At 35.1% G+C, this 19,666-nt stretch overlaps 1 protein-coding gene across 6 annotated transcripts in view; it reads right to left on the bottom strand.

The window, feature by feature from the left end:
• Positions 1-19,666, bottom strand: part of RABGAP1L (RAB GTPase activating protein 1 like) — a 763,363-nt gene that overhangs the window by 311,714 nt on the left and 431,983 nt on the right. For all 6 annotated transcript variants that reach the window (XM_049635168.1, XM_049635167.1, XM_049635169.1 and 3 more), the window contains one exon: positions 16,951-17,064. In XM_049635168.1, the coding sequence (XP_049491125.1) occupies positions 16,951-17,064 (114 nt within the window). The remainder of the gene's footprint in view (positions 1-16,950; positions 17,065-19,666) is intronic.

Raw genomic sequence — 19,666 nt, 5'->3', positions numbered from 1 at the left:
CTCCCTCTCTCTCTCTGCCCCTCCCCCACTCGTGCTCTGTCTCTGTCTCAGAAATAAACATTAAAAAAAAATTTTCAAAGTGACCATCATCAATTATGGGAAAACCTGCAGCTGTGTGCTACCTGAGAGGAGGAGATAAGAGATGTTTCTTTTGTGTTACTCTTGCCAAAAATGTATAACTTGAGTCCAACCATGCGGAAACATCAGACAAACCCAAATTGAGGGACATTTCAAAAAATGACTGGGCTATAATCTTCACAAGTACCAAATAAAGGAAGGAGTGAGAAACTATTCCAGATGTCAAGAAGATGTCAACTAATAGAAAGGTATGATTCTGACCTAGGTCCTTTTTTCTGTAAAGGACGTTATGTGGACAGCTAGTGAAACCTGAATGAAGTCTAAGGCTTGGGTTGTAGCAGTACATCGATGTTCCTTTTTGATTTGGATGTTTCATTACAAGAGAATATTCTTGCTTCTTTGAAAACATCCTGAAGTATTTGGGGGTGATGCAGCATCATGTTGGCAAACCACTCTCAAACACTATAGGAAAACAAAATTATGTACTTGCAACTTTCCTGTAAGTTTGACATTCTTTAAAAAATATATGGAAATATGGATGTATACATACATATATAAATAAATTCAGAATAATTTTGTCTGTTGATTCTAATGATAAAAAATTGGGGCTTAAAAAAGGTTATTAAGTTTATCCTATATGCTGGCAAAAAGAAGAGTATTAACATAAGCTCCAAAAATAGACTCCCTGATATGAAATAATCTAAACTCTGGCAAATATAAACATAGAAAACTAGATGTACTCACAAATATTCACTCATAAAGCAATTTTCTTATCTAACATAGCTGGCAAAATTCCTAGATGTAAGTTTCCTTTTATATAACACTTGAAAAAAAAAAAAAAATAAAGCCCTTGGCAACAATTTAAAAGTGAACTGATATACTCATTTAAAAAAAGGAAATGTAAAATAGCTAGACTATCATATACTTAAAAAAACATTTAATGCCCCTATTATAAGTAAACTACCGTATGATTATGGGAAATTACCCAGAGTGTTTAGTTTATATCTTTGGACTTTTGATTTAAAAAAAAAAAAATGGTACATGAAGGACAGCAAAAAGGAACTCTATAAAATAAAAACAACATCCTTGCTCTTTAAAGAGCTTATGTTGAGTAATTATTATAAACAAAATTATTTTATAGAAGAAGAAACTGTAGAGAGAGCTCTTGTAGTGTTTATATACATTACATTCTCATTTAAAATATCTGTTTGGTGACCATGAAAATGAACCTGTCTAATCTCCAACAGCAGAAAACATAATTGGTCCAAGTTGCCAACTGGTATGTCCTGAAATCCATCCTAACATTTGCACTAAGGCCACACTTCCCAGGGTATACTCCCAGCCAACGACTGAACACAACAAGACATTAAGGCAGGCCAGCTTCTGGGAGAAGTGGGACCCCACACACACCTTAGCCAAAGACTCCCATTGGCCTTGCCAAACATTCCTTATAAATGCACTACACTCCAAGACACTTCTACCTAATCTTACTTCCTATCTTCTTCCCTTGGGGTCAGACTAACATTGTAGTCCAATGGCTCTCCCAGCGTCTCCATTTTCTCTTACAGGCATCTCCCCTAATACACTGCTTACACATTTAATCCTGTTTTGGTGACAAGCTTCTGAGAGGACCTGGAATAACACAGTTTCATCAAGTCAACAGCACAGAGTTAATTATATTACATCATGTAGCCAGTACTGCACTCTGCTCTCTAAAACAAAGAAAAAGAAAATATCAGAGAGAACCTCTTCCCTCAAAGACTGAACACGCTGAAGAAAACACTTAAATGAAATTAATCAATGTTCAAACATAATCCATAATAATCATCTAAACTTTCTAGAGTATTTTTAATCTATAAATCACTGTGGGTAGAAGTGGGTAGAACAAGCTTCACAAGGGAAGTGGGCTAGTAAGATTTGGACAGATGGGAAGGAGGTGGAAAGCAATTCAGATTCACACCCTTCCTTGGTCTTTAAAAGATGCAGGAAAAGGTCTGGTTAAGGAGGAGGCTTCAAAGTTGTAAAGATATTGCCAACTGGATAACAATTAGTAAACAGGAAATAAGTCCCCATAATCTTGTAACTAATCTACTCAGGAATAAATGTGACTTTATTGTTTGGGATATTTAAGGCATTTGAATTTAGTATAGAGATCTCTATTTTGAGAAAAATCATAAATTCAGGAAACCATGAGTAGCATTTTATTTGAAGGCTCCTTGTGTTACGTCTTTGCAGGTTAGTTTTTTCTTTTCTATTTTAAAAAGTAATCTTTTCTTCTTTTCTCAAAGAATAATGTTGTTTTTGAAAGAGAATGACTATAATCAAACCCTTAGGATACACACCAATCCCTGTATTCTAATTTTACACATTTTTATCATCCTCATAATCCTACTCTTTCTCTTCCTTATTCTAGTAATGGTGTGATGGCTTCAATTAGCCTTTCAGTTGAAAGACTACGGGTTTCACAGAAACTACAAAGCTATTTCAGAAAAGCTCTTATGGGACCAAGCACATAAAGAAATTTTTAAAAATTTTTCAGACACTTTCAAGAGCATTACAAATCATTCATTCTCCTTCCAGGACTCCAGCTTCACAAACCTAACCTTTTATTGTTACAGTTTCAGAAGAAAAATCCATATTTAAAATAACATCATATCTTCCCAGTTGAGCTCTGACCCATAAAAAGTCTGTCCTATTAATATGTATAATAACAGGAACAAAAAAAAGACCCCACCCAAAAATAGTCCCTCATGTATTATTTAATACTAATAAAAAATGTTTTTGAAATACTATAAGCAAAAGCTAAGCATGAAGTTAACCCCTATATACACACACACACACACTGTGAAGCTTTCCAACTTTAAGTTGCTAAGATTTCTTTTATATGTGTATGTATATGTATGAGCATGCATTTGCTGTTCTAAATGGCTATAAACATAACTGTCCTTGGCAATGAAGAAGAAGTAGACAATTTGCCTAAAATAAAAAATGGAAAATGAGTGATTTAAGGGCAGGGAAACTAAATGAAACTCTTACCCTCAGAGATTAAGATTTATCAGTATGCAAATCTAGTACCATCTTTGTTCCACTGTAAACAAGAGGATCAGTGACTATTTCCCCTCTCCCACAGAAAATCTGAAACTATTAACGAACGCTTATCTAACGAAAAGTGTAAGGGGAACATTACGAAAATGTGATCTCTCATATCTCCTCACAGGAGCAAAATAATATTTCACAGAAGGGGAAATTTTTGGAAAAAGTGGTCTGCAACAATATTAAAAACAACTAAGCAGAGATTTCAGTGGTCTCATAGTGTCAAGGACACAGAAAGTAAGATGTGGAGCCCACCAAAGAGGAAGATTTCTAATAAATACCTCAGGCTTTTAGCTGAAATGCTGGAAGGTCTCACCCATGAAGCAAAAGATAGTACACACTGGGTCAAATGGATCCATTATACTCTATCTTCCTACCAGAAAAATACTAAATCTTCTTTGGAGTAAAATCATTCAAAGCCTTATATAATTTTTCACATACAAAATCCAGATTTCTATTAAAAAAAACCAAGCATGAAAGAAAATATGAGAAAATAAAAATCAAGAGATAATAGTAATATATGAACAGGTGATCAGATATTAGACTTTATCAGACTTGGACTTTAAAATACCTATGATTTGGGGTACGTGGGTGGCTCAGTCGGTTAAGCATCTGACTTCGGCCTAGGTCATGATCTCACCATTGCTGAGTTTGAGCCCCATGTCAGACTCTGTGCTGACAGCTCAGAGCCAGGAGCCTGTTTCAGATTCTATGTCTCCCTCTCTCTCTGCCCTTCCCCTACTCATGCTCTGTCTCAATCTCTCTCAAAAATAAACAAACATTAAAAAAAAAAAAAACCTGTGATTAATCTGTACAAGAAAATAGGAAAAAAAACTCACAAAGGAGAATGGAATCTATTTTTAAAAAGAATCAAATAACAATTCCAGAACTGAAAAATAAAACAACCAAAATTAAGACTGCAATAGAGTAGAGAAAGGATTAGTAAAAAATATCCAGATGAAGACACAAAGGGCAGATGGAAACACAAAATGAAGACATAAGTGACACAGTAAAATATGAATATTTGGAAGTCCAGAATAAAGGAGCAAGGCCAAATAGAATTTAGAGAGATACTGGCTGAGCATTTCCTAAAAGTGACAGACTAAGTCAAGCCACATATTCAATAATGAAGTCAAGCCACATATTCAATAACGAACTCCAAGCAGTACAAATATAAAGAAAATCACAACTAGGGCACATTATTAAAAAAACAAAAAACAAAAAATTGTTGAAAAACCAAAGATAAACCAAAAAATTTTAGAGCAGAGAGAAAAGATGTATTATATTAAAAAAGAAAACAAACATAAGATTCACAGCCATCTTTCAACAGAAATGATGAAGGCCTACAGACAATAGAATAACACCTTTAAAATGGTAGGCAAAACCCCATCTCAACCTAGAACTCCATATCAAATGACAATCTTTCCAAAATAAAGACAAAATGATAAGACCCTCACACAAATAAAAGAAATGCAGTAAGTTTCACTAGCAGATTTTTACTGAAGAAATATTAAAAACTTCCTCAATCCATGCTCATGGATTGGAAGAACAAATATGGTTAAAATGTCAATACTATCCAAAGCAATCTACATATTCAGTGTAATCCCTATCAAAATGACACCAGCATTTTCACAGAGCTAGAACAAACAATTCTAAAATTTGTATGGAACCAGAAAAGACCCTGAATAGCCAAAACAATCTTGAAAAAGAAAACCAAAGCTGGAGGCATCACAATCCTGGACTTCAATCTGTATTACAAAATTCTAATCATCAAGACACTATGGTACTGGCATAAGAGCAGACATTCAGATCAATGGAACAGAATAGAGAACCCAGAAATGGACCCACAAACATATGGCCAACTAATCTTGGACAAAGCAGGAAAGAATATCCAATGGAATAAAGACAGTGTCTTCAGCAAGTGGTGCTGGGGAAACTGGACAGCGACATGCAGAAGAATGAACCTGGACCACGTTCTTACACCACACACAAAAATAAATTCAAAATGGATGAAAGACCTAAACGTAAGACAGGAAGCCATCAAAATCCTCGAGGAGAAAGCAGGCAGAAACCACTTTGATCTTGGCTGCAGCAACTTCTTACTCAACATGTCTCCGGAGGGAAGGGAAACAAAAGCAAAAATGAACTAATGAGGACCTCATCAAAATAAACAGCTTCTGCACAGCAAAGGAAACAATCAACAAAACTAAAAGGCAACTGAAGGAATGGGAGAAGATATCTGCAAATGACATATCAGACAAAGGGTTAGTATCCAAAATCTATAAAGAACTTCTGAAACCCAACACCCGAAACACAAACAATCCATTGAACAAATGGGCAAAAGACATGAGTAAACACTTTTCCAAAGAAGACATCCAGGTGGCTAAGAGACACATCAAAAGATGCTCCACATCACTCATTATCAGGGAAATACAAATCAAAACTACAATGATACACTACCTCACATCTGCCAGAATGGCTCAACTTAACACCTCAGGCAACGACAGATGTTGGCAAGGATGCAGAGAAAGAGGATCTCTTTTCCACTGCTGGTGGGAATGCAAACTGGTGCAGCCACTCTGGAAAACAGTATGGAGGTTCCTCAAAAAATTAAAAATAGAACTACCCTACAACCCAGCAATTGCACTATGAGGTATTTATCCAAAGGATGCAGGTGTGCTGTTTTGAAGGGGCACATGTACTCCAATGTTTATAGCAGTACTATCAACAATAGCTAAAGTATGGAAAGAGCCCAAATGCCCATCAACTGATAAATGTATAAAGAAGATGTGCTATGTGTGTATGTGTCTACACATACATACATACATACACACACAATGGAATATTACTCAGTGCTCAAAAAGAATGAAATCTTGCCATTTGCAACAACGTGGATGGAACCAGAGTGTGTTATGCTAAGTGAAATAACTCATAGAAAGATAAATATCATATGATTTCACTCAAATGTGGAATTTAAGAAACAAAACAGATGAACATGGGGAAGGGAAGCAAAAATAAGAGGGGGAGATAAACCATAAGAGACTATTAAATACAGAGAACAAACTGAGGGTTGCTGGCAGGGTGCTGGGTGGGGCGATGGGCTAAATGGGCAATGGGCATTAAGGAGGGCACTTGCTGGGATGAGCACTGGGTATTATATGTAAGTGATGAATCACTAAATTCTATTCCTGAAATCATTATTGTGCTTAAAAAAAAAAGAATGAAAATTAAAAGGAAAAAAAAAAAAAAACTTGAAGAAGGAAAACAATCCCAGATGGAAGCAGGCAATGAAGGAGGAAATGAAGAGCATAAGAATGGATAAACAGGTAAGTCTAAATGAATATGGATAGTTTAAAATACAAAAAAATAATACCCTGTGTGTGGGCATAGGTGGGTATTGATGCATGTACAGGATTAAATACATGATAATAATAGGACAATGAACCAAAAATATATGAAGTTAAAGAGATGTAAGGTTCTTGCATTATACAGAAGTGATCCAAGTACTCACCTAGGTGTATTCTAATACATCAAGAATGCCTGTTGTGATCTCTAGGGTAACCATTAAAAGTATGCAAACTATGTAATAGTTACAGAGTTTAAAGTAGAAAATGAGGGGAAAAAAAGAGAAAAAACAGACAGATGAAACATAATAGAAAACAGTGATATAGTAAGTTTAAAATTAAATACATAAGTTCATTAAATGTAAATATACTCAATACCCCAATTAAAAAATAATTGGAGAGCTAGTGAAAATAAAAGTTCAATTATAAGATGCTTAAAGGAGAGACTTCTTAAATATAAGAACTCAATTGAAAGTAAGAGGATATTGAAAGTTATACAATGCAAAATGAAGCTAATTTGGTCAGACTTCTTTCAAAGTACATACTAGCAATAAGAAAGACATTTTATAATGATGATAAGGTTATTCAATATGAAGACACATTAACACTAAATTTGCATGCACTTAATAACATAAATAATAACATAAAAATACATAAAGCATAACTCGACAAAATTAAAGGAATAACAGACAAGCTCAGATTCATAGTTGGGAATGTTAGCACAATTTTATCAGTAACTGACAAAACAGGAGAAGAAAGAAGTTATAAAAAGATTGGAAAAGCATGATTACATATTTAGAATCAGAAAGCAAGTCTCAAAAAATTTCAGAAGTGTTAAAACACACAGAGAATGTTCTTTGACCATAGTAAAATTAAGATAGATCAATAACAAAAAATAACCTAAAAGTCACCAAATACAATGGGTCAAGGATATCACCATATATGTAATAGTAATAAAATATGACATCAAAATTGGTGGAGTTGTAATAGAATACTACCCAGGAATACAAAAGAATGGACTACCAAAACACTCAACCACATGGATCAATCTCAGAGGCATTATACTGCATGAAAGAAGCCAGAAGTATATACTGTATGATCTATTTATAAAATTATAGAAAAATGGAAACTATAATGGCAGAAAGAAGATAAGTGGTTACCTGAGGTCAGGCATAGATAGGATTTACTATGAAGGGGCATGAGGAATTTGGGGGCCAATACAGTTGATATCCTTTTTCAACAGATAGGACTTAAATGGAAAGATAATCTATTTGATGTACATAATGATAAAATGATAAAGAAATCCAAGGATCTTTTGGTTCTCTTGTATTGAGGTATCAAAAAACCAAATCAAAAGTACATGAAAAGCATTTTCTAATCTTTTTTACTTGCCTGCCAGTAATTCCCCTTTAGAACAACTGTCATTTCTTTTTTTGGAAGTGGAAGCATTTTGTTTATTTTTATTGAAGTATAATTAACATATAACATACAAAATATAATAATATGTTATATTACTATCAGGTATACACCATAATGATTTGATATCTGTATATACTACAAAATGATCACCACAATAAGTCTATTTTACTACAATTACAATTTTTTCTTGTGATGAGAACTTTTAAGATCTATTTTCTTAATAACTTTCAAATATGCAATACAGTATAATTAATTATAGTCACATTACTGTATACTACATATACTATACCCCCATGATTTATTTATAACTGGAACTTTGTACCTTTTGACTTCCTTCACACATTTAGCCCATCTCCTACCTTTGACAACCATCAATATGTTCTCTGTATCTATGAGCTTGTTTTATTTTTCATTTATTTTTAGATTCCATATATAAGTGAGATCATATGGTATTTGTCTTTCTCTAACTTATTTCACTTAGCATGATGCCCTCAAGGGCCATCCACCTTGTTGCAAATGGCAAGATTTCATTGTTTTTGATGGTCTGATAATATTCCATTGTATATATATACCACATTTTCTTTATCCACTCATCCATATATGGACACTAAGGTTGTTTTCATATCTTAGCTATTATAAATAATGCTGCAAATAAACAAAAGAATGCATATATCTTTTTCAGTTAGTTTTGTTTGTTGTCTTCAAATAAATGCCTAGAAATGGAATTGCTGGATAAGGTAGCTCTATTTTTAAATTTTTGAGGAACTGCTGTACTGTTTCCCATAGTGGCTGCACCAATTTACATTCCCACTAACCACACACAAGGGTTCCCTTTCTCCACATTCTTACCAATAGTTGTTCTTTCTTTCTTGTTGATACTAGTCATTTTAATGGGTATGAGGTGATATCTCATCGTGGCTTTGATTTGCATTAGTGATGATGAGCATCTTTTCATGTACCTGTTGGCCATCTGTATTTCTTGTTTGAAAAAAAGTCTATTCAAATCCTCTGTCCATCTTTTAAATGAATCATTTGGTTTTCCTGGTGTTGACACTTTATATATTTTGGATATTAACCCCTTATGGGATACATAATTTCCAAATATTTTCTTCCATTCAGTAGGTTGCCTTTTCATTTTGTTGATGGTTTCCTTTATTGTGCAGAAGCTTTGTAGATTGATGTAGGTTTGGTATCTTGATTGTGGTGTATTTTGATTATGGCTACATAGGTGTATACATTTGTCAACACTTACCAAACTATATGCATGAAACAGATATAGCTTATTGTATGTAAATTAAACCTTAATTGATTATAAAATTAGAGCTTTAATGCAGAAAAACAAACTTCACAAAAATGCATCTAAAGCAGTATCTAAGAGCAATGTGTAGCCTTTTCTGTACCTATTCGAACAAAAGAGAAGCTAAAAAAATTACTGATTTAGGCATGTATTTTAAGTTAGAAAACACAGCAAATTAAACTTAAAATGGAATAAAAATACAAGCAGATATCAGTGAAACAGAAAGCAAACATATAATAGATAAAATCAACAAAGCCAAAGGTTGCACTTTTAAAAAACTAAGAAAACTGATAAATTTTATCACAAATTAATAAATTTTATCAAAATCAATCATAGATCATAATCTTTAGTGTAAAAAGCAAAATAATAAAATTTCTAAATTACATCACAAAATATTTTCATGACTTTGAGTTAGGCAAATATTTCTTAAACAAGACACAAATATACTGACCATAAAAGAAAAATTAATAAATTGGGCCTTAAAAATTAATAGCATCTGTTCATCAAGAGATAATAGAGTAAAAAAGCAAGCTGGAGAGAAGACAGTAGTCATATATATAGATATATATATCTATATCTATATATAGATAGATATAGATATAGGGGACTCATACGCAGGGCGCCTGGGTGGCTCAGTCGGTGAAGCGCCCGACTTCGGCTCAGGTCATGATCTCAGGGCTTGTGGGTTCAAGCCCTGCATTGGGCTCTGTGCTGACAGCTCAGAGCCTGGAGCTGCTTTGGATTCTGTGTCTCCCTCTCTCTGTCCCTCCCCTGCTCGTGCTCTTTCTCTCTCTCAAAAATAAATAAACATTAAAAAAAAAAAAAAAAAAAAGGACTCATACACATGAGTCATGAGCAGCTGCACCAGTCTGGATTTCCACCAACAGTGCAAGAGAGCTCGTTCCCCTTTCACCACATCCTCGCCAACACCTGTTGTTTCTTGCGTTGTTCACTTTAGCTATTCTGACAAGTCTGAGGTGATTATCTCTTTGTGGTTTTGATTTGCATTTTCCTGATGATGAGTGATGTTGAGCACCTTTTCATGCCGACACTTTTTAAAAATTTTTTTAAATATGTATTTATTTTTGAGAGAGAGACAGAGACAGAGCACAGTGGGGGAGGAGCAGAGAGAGAGAGGGAGACACAGAATCTTAAACAGGCTCCAGGCTCTGAGCTGTCAGCACAGAGCCTGACACAGGGCTCGAACTCGGGAACAGTGAGATCATGACCTGAGCCGAAGTCTGACGCTTAACTGACTGAGCCACCCAGGCACCCCAACACTGTAAGCTTTTATTTACTTATCTCATCCATTTATTCATTTATCTATCTATCTATCTTTTATTTATTTGTTTGTTTATTTATTTATTTTTAAAATTTTATTTAAATCCAAGTTAGTTAACATATATATAATAATGGTTTCAGGAGAATTTAGTGATTCATCACTTACATATAACACCCAGTTCTCATCCCAACAAGTACCCTCCTTGGCACCCATCACCCATTTAGCCCATCCCCCCACCCACCTCCCCTCCAGCAACCCTTAGTTTGTTCTCTGTATTTTGCTTGTCTCTTATGGTTCACCTCCCTCTCTGTTTTTATCTTATTTTCATCATCTAATTTTTAGGAAGGTTCTCCAAGACTTCCTGTATGACCTGAAAGAATTAATTTTTCCTTAAGGAAACTAATTCATATGAGAATACTCTGCCATCCTCAAGGTCTTCTGAAACCACTTAATTCATTGCTCATTAGGATGTGCTGGCAAAGCAGAGTTGACCCTAGGGACTCAAAAGGTTCCTAAGCAGCACCCTATTTGGATCTACCTTAGAAGGTTGTTATGATTCAAAGAAGCATGCCAGAAACTCAAGGAAGAGAGGAGATGCACAGGGAATAGAAAAGGCCTACTTGATTCTCTAAGGGCTGCCTGATTCCCCCAAGGCAGAGCTCTAAATGAAATCCTTGTGGGTGCATTTTGATCCAGGAACACCAATCTGCCACACCAATGAGACCTTATTCTGGGGCCAATCAGACTCCAAGGATGTGGGCTGGACGAGTCCCACAGCTGGCACATGCTGTTAGGCAAATTGGGCTTTGTAAAGAAAAGTGGCCTATAGTGGGTTCAGTAAATGCTGTCATTCAAACCAGGCATCCCAAGGAAGAGAGTTCTATTATGGGTAGTCAGATAGAAACTTATATTGAAAACACTATTGGGGCACCTGGGTGGCTCAGTTGGCTAAGCATCAGACTTGGTCTTGGCTGAGGTCATGATCTCAGGGTCGTGGGATCAAGCCCCATGTCAGTGTGGAACCTGCTTGGGATTCTCTCTCTCACTCTCTACTCCTTCTCCATACTCTCCCCTTTTCTCTTTCAAAATAAATAAACTTAAAAAAATAAAGAAAATATTACCAACTCAGTGAAAAATAATTCATCCTTATAACCATTAATACCCCCTTAACTCTACTAAACATTATAAATAACATATGATTACATCTGATTTTACAAAAGTCGTGATCACTTGCATTCTTCAAAGTCATGCAGCAGGTCCCTCATTGTTGGTATCAAAATAACACCTGAAATGTTTCAGTTCTTATATTAAATCCAATCTCGTTTTGAGAACAATATTTGATAAAACAAGCTTATTTTAAAGTTAAGTCTATTTTTGTCCTTTCACAAACCATTATACAATCAAATTATTAACCCAGATGAGGAAAGGTATTGATCTCTCTGTAATATATTCAGCCCGTCCCATTCAACTCACAGCAGTAGCCTCTTTTTCAGAAAGCAGTTACTCAAATCAGAAAATTAGAAAAGGCAATAATACTCAAATTAAATTGCACACGAAGAGTCTCTTCAATCTGTACTGTTGTGAACAATATTTTAGCTGATTTCTATGACTGACTTGTTTCAGGTTTTTAAAGAGATTTATATCTCAAAGTAAATCACTAAATTATTCCATTTCATGTGTGCATGAAACACACACCCAAACACAATAATAGAAAGCCGGTGAAGTCTGTAAAGTTAAATCACACTTACTTCTAACACTGGTATTGAGAGATGGCTGGATATATATATATATAACTCCTGACATGGGAATTGTTAAATTCTGCACTCATCTGTTATATTTTAAGGAAAAACTTAAACACTTATAATCACTTCAAATTAGAATTGGAATAATCATATCAAACCCCACAGTCTTAATGAGGAGGAAATCCAAAAAGTGATTTTCCCAGAGTCTTAGGTCTGCTTAAGAATCAAGAACCAGATTTCCTGATGTTCAGTCCTTTAAACTGTGCCAACCTGTCTCCTAACTCAAAATAGACTTTATAACATATTTAAATTAAAAAAGTGCTAAAGATACTTGGGGTGCTAGTATTTTTTCCCTCCTTTCAAGGACACTATTTTAAAATATGTTATTGACCTGACTAATAGGAAAGACAAGAAAAGGGAAGGAGGAGGGGAGGGATGGAGGGAGTTAGGAGAACCCTAAACTTTTCATTTTCAGAATCCTATGAATTCTATTATACTTTCAGTTTAACTTCCACACATAAATTTATGACAACAGAGGGATCTTTGAACCATTTCAATTTCCTCCTACTTTGAAAAAGATATTAAGAGGCAAAAAACTGAAATTGACAGGGCCATTAAAACATGACAGCAAATTTTTAACAGTCTTCTCTCTAATCTGACAGTTCAGATCATTTCTCATTTCACCAGAGCCACAGAAAACTTTTTAACTACAAAGTCAGACTTCTATATCCTTGAAACCAGAATTGATTTCCACACTTATTATAATTGAAATTCTCTTAATAATTTCTGTCTCAATTTAAGAGCACAGCACATTATATTTCTAGTATAGGCTCCACTGATAAGAAGTTGTCAGAAATAAATGAAGTAATATATGTGAAAGTACTTTGTAAATGTGAAATTATTATAACACATGAAAGACACCGTATTAAAAAAAAAGATCTATAGTGTGTTGCTGATGTGAAATAAGATACATCATTCTTAATGGCAAATCATTACAATAAGGAGCATGACAAGAATGTCCACTATAATTGCTTCATTTTAGTACTATTAATGGAGATTCTGGCCAGTGCAGTAAGACAAGAAAAAGATTAAGGAAGAAAAAAAAATTGGTAAAGAAGAAGCCTTTTTAAATCAAGGTATTATTAATGTTTATTCAGGTTGTGCAAGGTATCCAGGACAGAAACTCAAAGGTGTATTGCTGAGAGTGTGAGGTATGATGTTGGATATGATTCTAGGAATAAAAATGATATAACAGGCAGACCACACTCAATGGCCTTTTTACATATAGCAACTTTGGGGGATATGGGATGAAGGTCATAAAATGAAAGACTATGGCTCAAATTGGATAGAAAAAGCAAAGGAAAATGTATGCACAATTTGTGACTTATCACCACCACCTGAGGTTTCCCTGCATGAGCGCTGAATCACTACATAACAGATCAAGAGAAGAAGGAACTGTGTCAATTAGGACCCCAGCAAATTTTGGTTTCTCCAACATATTCTGAAATATTAATCTCTGCTCTCTCCCATTATCAAAGGGCACTGTAAAATGTTAGGTAATATATATTTTAGTACAACATTATAAGCTTTAGCAACTTTTATTTACTATGCTGAGTTTTGAAATGCTTTTAATATGATTCTTTTGTTTTCCACATTTTTACAAAATGTAATTTAAAATGCTCAACATTTATAAGGTATCTTAGAGCTACAGTGTTCTAATACTCTTTTTTTTTAAGTTTTTTTTTAATGTTTATTTTATGTTTGGGGAGAGAGAAAGCAGAGTGCGAGTGGGGGAGGGGCAGAGAGAGAGAGGGAGACACAGAATCCGAAACAGGCTCCAGGCTCTGAGCTGTCAGCACAGAAACCGACGCGGGGCTCCAACTCACCAACTGCGACATCATGACCCGAGCCGAAGTCGGACACTTAGGTGACTGAACCACCCAGGCACCCCTGTTCTAATACTCTTAACTCAGCAAGGGCTTTAAAACTGTCTAATCATGTTGCAAAATATACACTGATGATCTAACATGGCCACACAAGCTGGGTGAATGTACTAATGAATACTCTCTAATGAATTCAAGGTTGGATTATTATCTGCCATATCCAAGCAAGAGATATCAACTACTTAAATATCCCAACTATTTAACTTTTATTTTTGTGTTTGGTAGTGGTTCAGATATTTCTCCTGTAAATATTATATAATGAGGGAAAGAAATACTGTTTTTACTACAATGGAGCAAAATTGTTAAGTCAGAGGCTGCAAGCACACAGAACCATCTGTTTTAGTTATGTGAAAAAATTATCTAGTATCAACCAGAGAAAAATTGAGGGAAAAGTTTGGCTGAAAATATGCTGAATGCTAGGAGGAAAATGTTCTCCTGTATATCATAGGTCAGACCCTTCTACATAAACTTAAAAACTACATAAATTTTGTTATCATCCTTACATAAGCCAGAAGCTAATTAGTTGACAGAATTTCAAAATTGGTAGAAAAATTTTTAATAATTACTTTTGCCTTTTACAATCTTATAATGAATATACATCTGTAGGGGTGTTCAATGGTTTGTGGCATTTTTAAAACTAGATGATGTATTATTTTCCAGAAGTCAGTATACTCTCAGAGTTTAAGTTATTTATGCATTTCTAGCTCTGACGATATAACCATATAAAAAAAGATTTCTGATCAGTGTTTATCATCACCCAAATGGCTACATTGGAGAAAAGAGAAAGAGAAGGTAAAGAGAAGGTAAAGAGATGGGAAGGGAAAGAGAAAGGAAGGGAAAGAGAAAGGGGAAGGGGAAGGGGAAGGGGAAGGGGAAGGGGAAGGGGAAGGGGAAAGGGAAGGGAAGCGAAGGGAAGGGAAGATAGGAGAGGGCAGAGGGCTAAACTACAAACATGCAAGAAGGATTTTAATGAAAGCTGTGCCATTTACAGAATTAGGCCATCAGTCTTACTTGCTAGCACAAGCAGGCAAGGGCTTTTATAAATAACATTTAAAAAACATCAGTAAATATAAAATGACACTGATATATGAACATACTTCTGAATGTCCAACTGGCCCATTTTTACTACTCAATAAAAGGATAAATTTAATTATTCAAGAACTGATTACCTAAGTTATAAATTAGCCCTTGTACTTGCCTTTTCTCCATATTACTACAAGATTTTCTTGTAGTCCGCCATTCAGCAATAACCTTTATTGGGATGGTAGGTGAGGACAATGTGGAGTTTACCCACCACATTTTGTAAGGCATCTTAAATTTGAGGATAAAGGGCAAAACTTTGTTTAATGGACTTTGCAGTTTTTAGCTTTTGGCCTCAATTAGCATTCACAATATGAGTTAACTATATGCAATGATTTAAAAAGTCATTTTGCATTTATGATATAACCTTGAAAAATTACCAATCTGATAGCTATTCTCCATTAACAGAAACAGAATCTTTTCTATCCAAGTAGAGCGTATTTACTAAAATTCAGGAAAAGGTTTTCTTTCAGGTTTACTAATAATGAGGGTAAAGGTTTCAAAATGGGACATAAAAACTGCACAAAGATGTATTATGTGGCATAAGTCAGGGTATACTAGTAATATCGGAGACCTCGATAGTATTAAAAAACCACATTGTTTCTTACCCTTATGTATTGTCCAAAAATTGAGACAACTGCCACATTAAATTGTCATAAGGGCAGTCATCGGGACTCCTCTGAGCCTTTACTACAGTAGCCTGAGAGGACCTTTAGTTCCTTTCTCCTTAGCAGCAAAAGGAGGTCATAGTGCGCCCCCTCCCTGACAAGCAGGCATGGGACATGCAGCCAAAAAGTCACCTTCAGGACTCAGTACTGAGCAGAGAAAACTAAGGCAGGAAGGAAGGGAGACTGAAGAGACAAACTGACTTAAGTAAAGTCATTTTGGTTTTAGGCTGACCTTTAACCTAAAAGCCAGCAGGTCATAAACAGGGTCACAAAATCTGACTCAGAAAACCACAGGACCCTATTCCCTCTGGCAGTAAAAGCCAGAAAGGCCAGACACTCTTAAAATTGCTACCTGTAGGTAATTTCACAACCCTAAGACAATGGAAAAAACTAAGCACCCATGCAAATGATAAAGCCAAAGTTAAAGACTAAGCCCCTTCCTATAAAGGTTAGCTAATTTTAAAACTTAAAACCCAGGGCACCTGGTGGCTCAGTCGGTTAAGCATCCGACTTCGGCTCAGGTCATGATCTCACAGTTCATGCATTCCGTGCTCTATGCTAACAGCTCAGAGTCTGGAGCCTGCTTCAGATTCTGTGTCTCCCTCTCTCTCTGCTCCTCCCCTGCTCATACTCTGTATCTCTCTCTCTCAAAAATAAGTAAACATTTAAAAAGAAAAATTTTTTAAACCACTTAAAACCCTTCATTCGAGGCAAAGAGGATCCTTTTCCTCATCTCCGATGAGAGACTGCTACTTTGTGAAGTAGCTCCTTTCTTACTCTTTCTTACTTCTAGACTTAATAAATCTTCATCCCTTTCTCTAAACTTGCTCTTGAATTCTTTCTCATGTAAAGCCATGAACTCTCTTGGCAAGGGGCTCTGGCTGTCCAGCATCAACATGGCACAGAGCAAATAAAAAATGAAGACAGAAAAAAAATCTGTAAGATGGGTTCCTAAGATATAGCCCTGTAAAATAAGTTTAAAAAAATGAGGTGGAGGGCCCTACCTTGCAAATCTTGTAAAGTGATTCCTGGCCATCTCCTCCAGTATCTTTAAAGTAATCATGTGCAGGAAACGTACGATGAATATCTCTAGTGATAACACTCTCCTGGGCTGAGTCCTAAAAAAGAAAAAAATAGACCTGGTCATTAATTTAAAATTTCTTTTTAATAATGAAAAATAATATATACGTATGGTAAAAAGAAAATAGTCAAATAGCACAAGAAGAGTATGCTTCCCCCCACTGAAAATACCTGCTTTCCATTCCAGACCCATAGTCCCATTCACCAGCTATAAATGCTACCAACAGTTTCTTTTGTATCCTTTCATCCATCTATCTATAGATGTGTGAACATATGCTCATGTGAGGGGAGGTGAGGGAGGGAAGCTGTATACACACATCTCCATCCTTTGCTTTTTGAAGCACAAATAGAAGAAAACTATCTGCTCCTTTCATGTAATGGGGTAACTTACAGAATATTCCTTATCAGTACATGCAAGCATATTTCAGTGTCTTTCAGAGCAGCTATTAAAAAGAATGAGGTACATCTGGATAAAAATATATGATGGTTTAATATTCTATTAATGATTTTTTGCATTTTTCTATTTATATTACAAATAATATCACTAAGAACATTTTTATACATACATGTTCAACAATAGATTCCTAGTGGTTGGAACTATAGGTCAAAGGGTGTACACATTTCCATTTTTGATGAAGATACTTTCTTTCCAGAGGTGTTGCAACAATACATACTCTAAACACTGGTGGAGAAGATGTTTTTCCATACCTGCCCAACACCACATATTACTAACTTTTCACATTTTTGACCATCTGATAAGTGAAAACTCAGACCACAATAGTTTTAAAAAGTAAAGGTATCAATCTTTTCCCTGATAGGTTAATTACCAACTCACACACTCCAGAGAACAAAAACCCTCAAAACTACTATATTAAGATGACTAAAGATTAATTAGAATAATAATTAGAATAAAATTCTAAGCCTTATAAAAAGTGATTAATCATTCATTTGATTGAATCTGATTCTTAGAAATGTTGTTTTCTCTGTTTAATGTCAAGAAAATAGGATGGAACTACTTCCGGCAACCCTGATGATGAAAATACTTTGCACAATTTAAGAAGCACCAATGGCCACCAGTGCAAATTAAGTGTTCTTTAATGTCTTGCTTGCATGAAGATTTGAACAAATCCCCTATTTTAGTTAAAATCAAGAAAGGAAAAAAAAACGTTTAATACATGAATTACTTTAGTGAGTGCTATCTCCCTTTTCTCTCTGTAGCTGAGAAGTATGTAAGAAAGGAAATAGCTGATTAACTGTGAGTTAAGCCAGTGCCTTCTCTTGCTGCCTTTTTTCATTTCGGCTGCTATTTCACACTAAGTGGTAATTAGATCTCATACCATGTAGAGAAAGGACACAAACTGAAATGTTCCAAATTTGCTAGCAAACACCGAAGACACTGCAAATCAGTCCAGAGGAAACTCTGAAGGCTTATTGGAATGTAAGGCTACAGCTGAAGAGAAACGAAACTTAAAAAAAAATTACCATACCTTAAGTGTCAGGACACCTAGAAAGTTTATACTTATCAACATAAATGCAGTTTCTAATGACAGAAAATTTTGAGGGGAGGTGGGAGCACACATAAAGGTAACGTACAAAGAGATATGGCTGGTTACGGCAGTGTCCTAAGTAGGAGATCCCCTGAGTGGGGGATCTGGTACCAGGTAGAAGAAAAGTTTTCACTGCCCAGGCTTTCCCTAATAGAAAGGTTTTCTTTCCACACAGTAATAGCTTCCCCTTATAAGCTATTTGAAAAGATGACCAATGAAAATGTTACTACTGCCATTGCTGAACTATTTCAGGGGCAAACATGTGCTGAGTGGTTCACAGGATAAGTCTTTTACACTTTTCAAGATGTTAAGGGAGAGAAATAATTGGACTATATTCCCTAGAAACTGCCTACTCATTTGGCATCATACTGTGTTTAAATGGTACCAACAGTCTGATTCAGAGAAAGGGAAATTGATCAAAATTTTCTAGAAAGTAACTATGCATAATATGGAGTAATTTTTTCTACGCACACTTGAATCTTCCTTGTTTCTAAAAATAAATGGGCAAAAATTAAATGAAAGTAAAAATCATCAACTTTTCCTTAATGAACCATCCCTTCCTAGGATTACTTTCAAATGCTCTCTACAAATGTGCGTTTCTAGAGCTTTCTTCCAACATACTGCTCTCAGGTGGCTAAGGGAATAATTTCTGGAACTTCACTTAATAAACTAAATAAAATATTTTGCTATATTATTCACTGATCCCTTTCATATAACTGAAGGTCAGAAGGTACATTAGAGTCTTATAAAGAGACTAATACAAATGAAATTATGTACTAGAGAAAATAATCATCTTTTCAAAGCTCAAGCTAACCTCCTCCCAATTACCCATACTGTAGAGAGTAAAAACAGCACACATTTCCAGAATCCACACCTAATCTCCCAAATTCACTCACTTCTTCAACAAAGACTTGAATCAAAGCTCAGTAACACTCAGTAAAAATGAAGATAAAAATGATTTTTCTCTTCAATATTAATTTTGTTTACATTTATTTCAATTATAGTTGTCAATTTTCATAAGAAGATTTCATAAGAAGGACAAAAAAGAGGCCAAATATTTCACCATCGAAATACCCAGAGTTAAAAGGTTTCA

The sequence above is a fragment of the Panthera uncia genome, chromosome F1, assembly GCF_023721935.1.
Source record: "Panthera uncia isolate 11264 chromosome F1, Puncia_PCG_1.0, whole genome shotgun sequence".
In the NCBI taxonomy this organism is placed as follows: domain Eukaryota; kingdom Metazoa; phylum Chordata; class Mammalia; order Carnivora; family Felidae; genus Panthera; species Panthera uncia.
The sequence above is the reverse complement of the archived record's forward strand: the minus strand, read 5'-3'. Positions and strand labels throughout refer to the sequence as shown.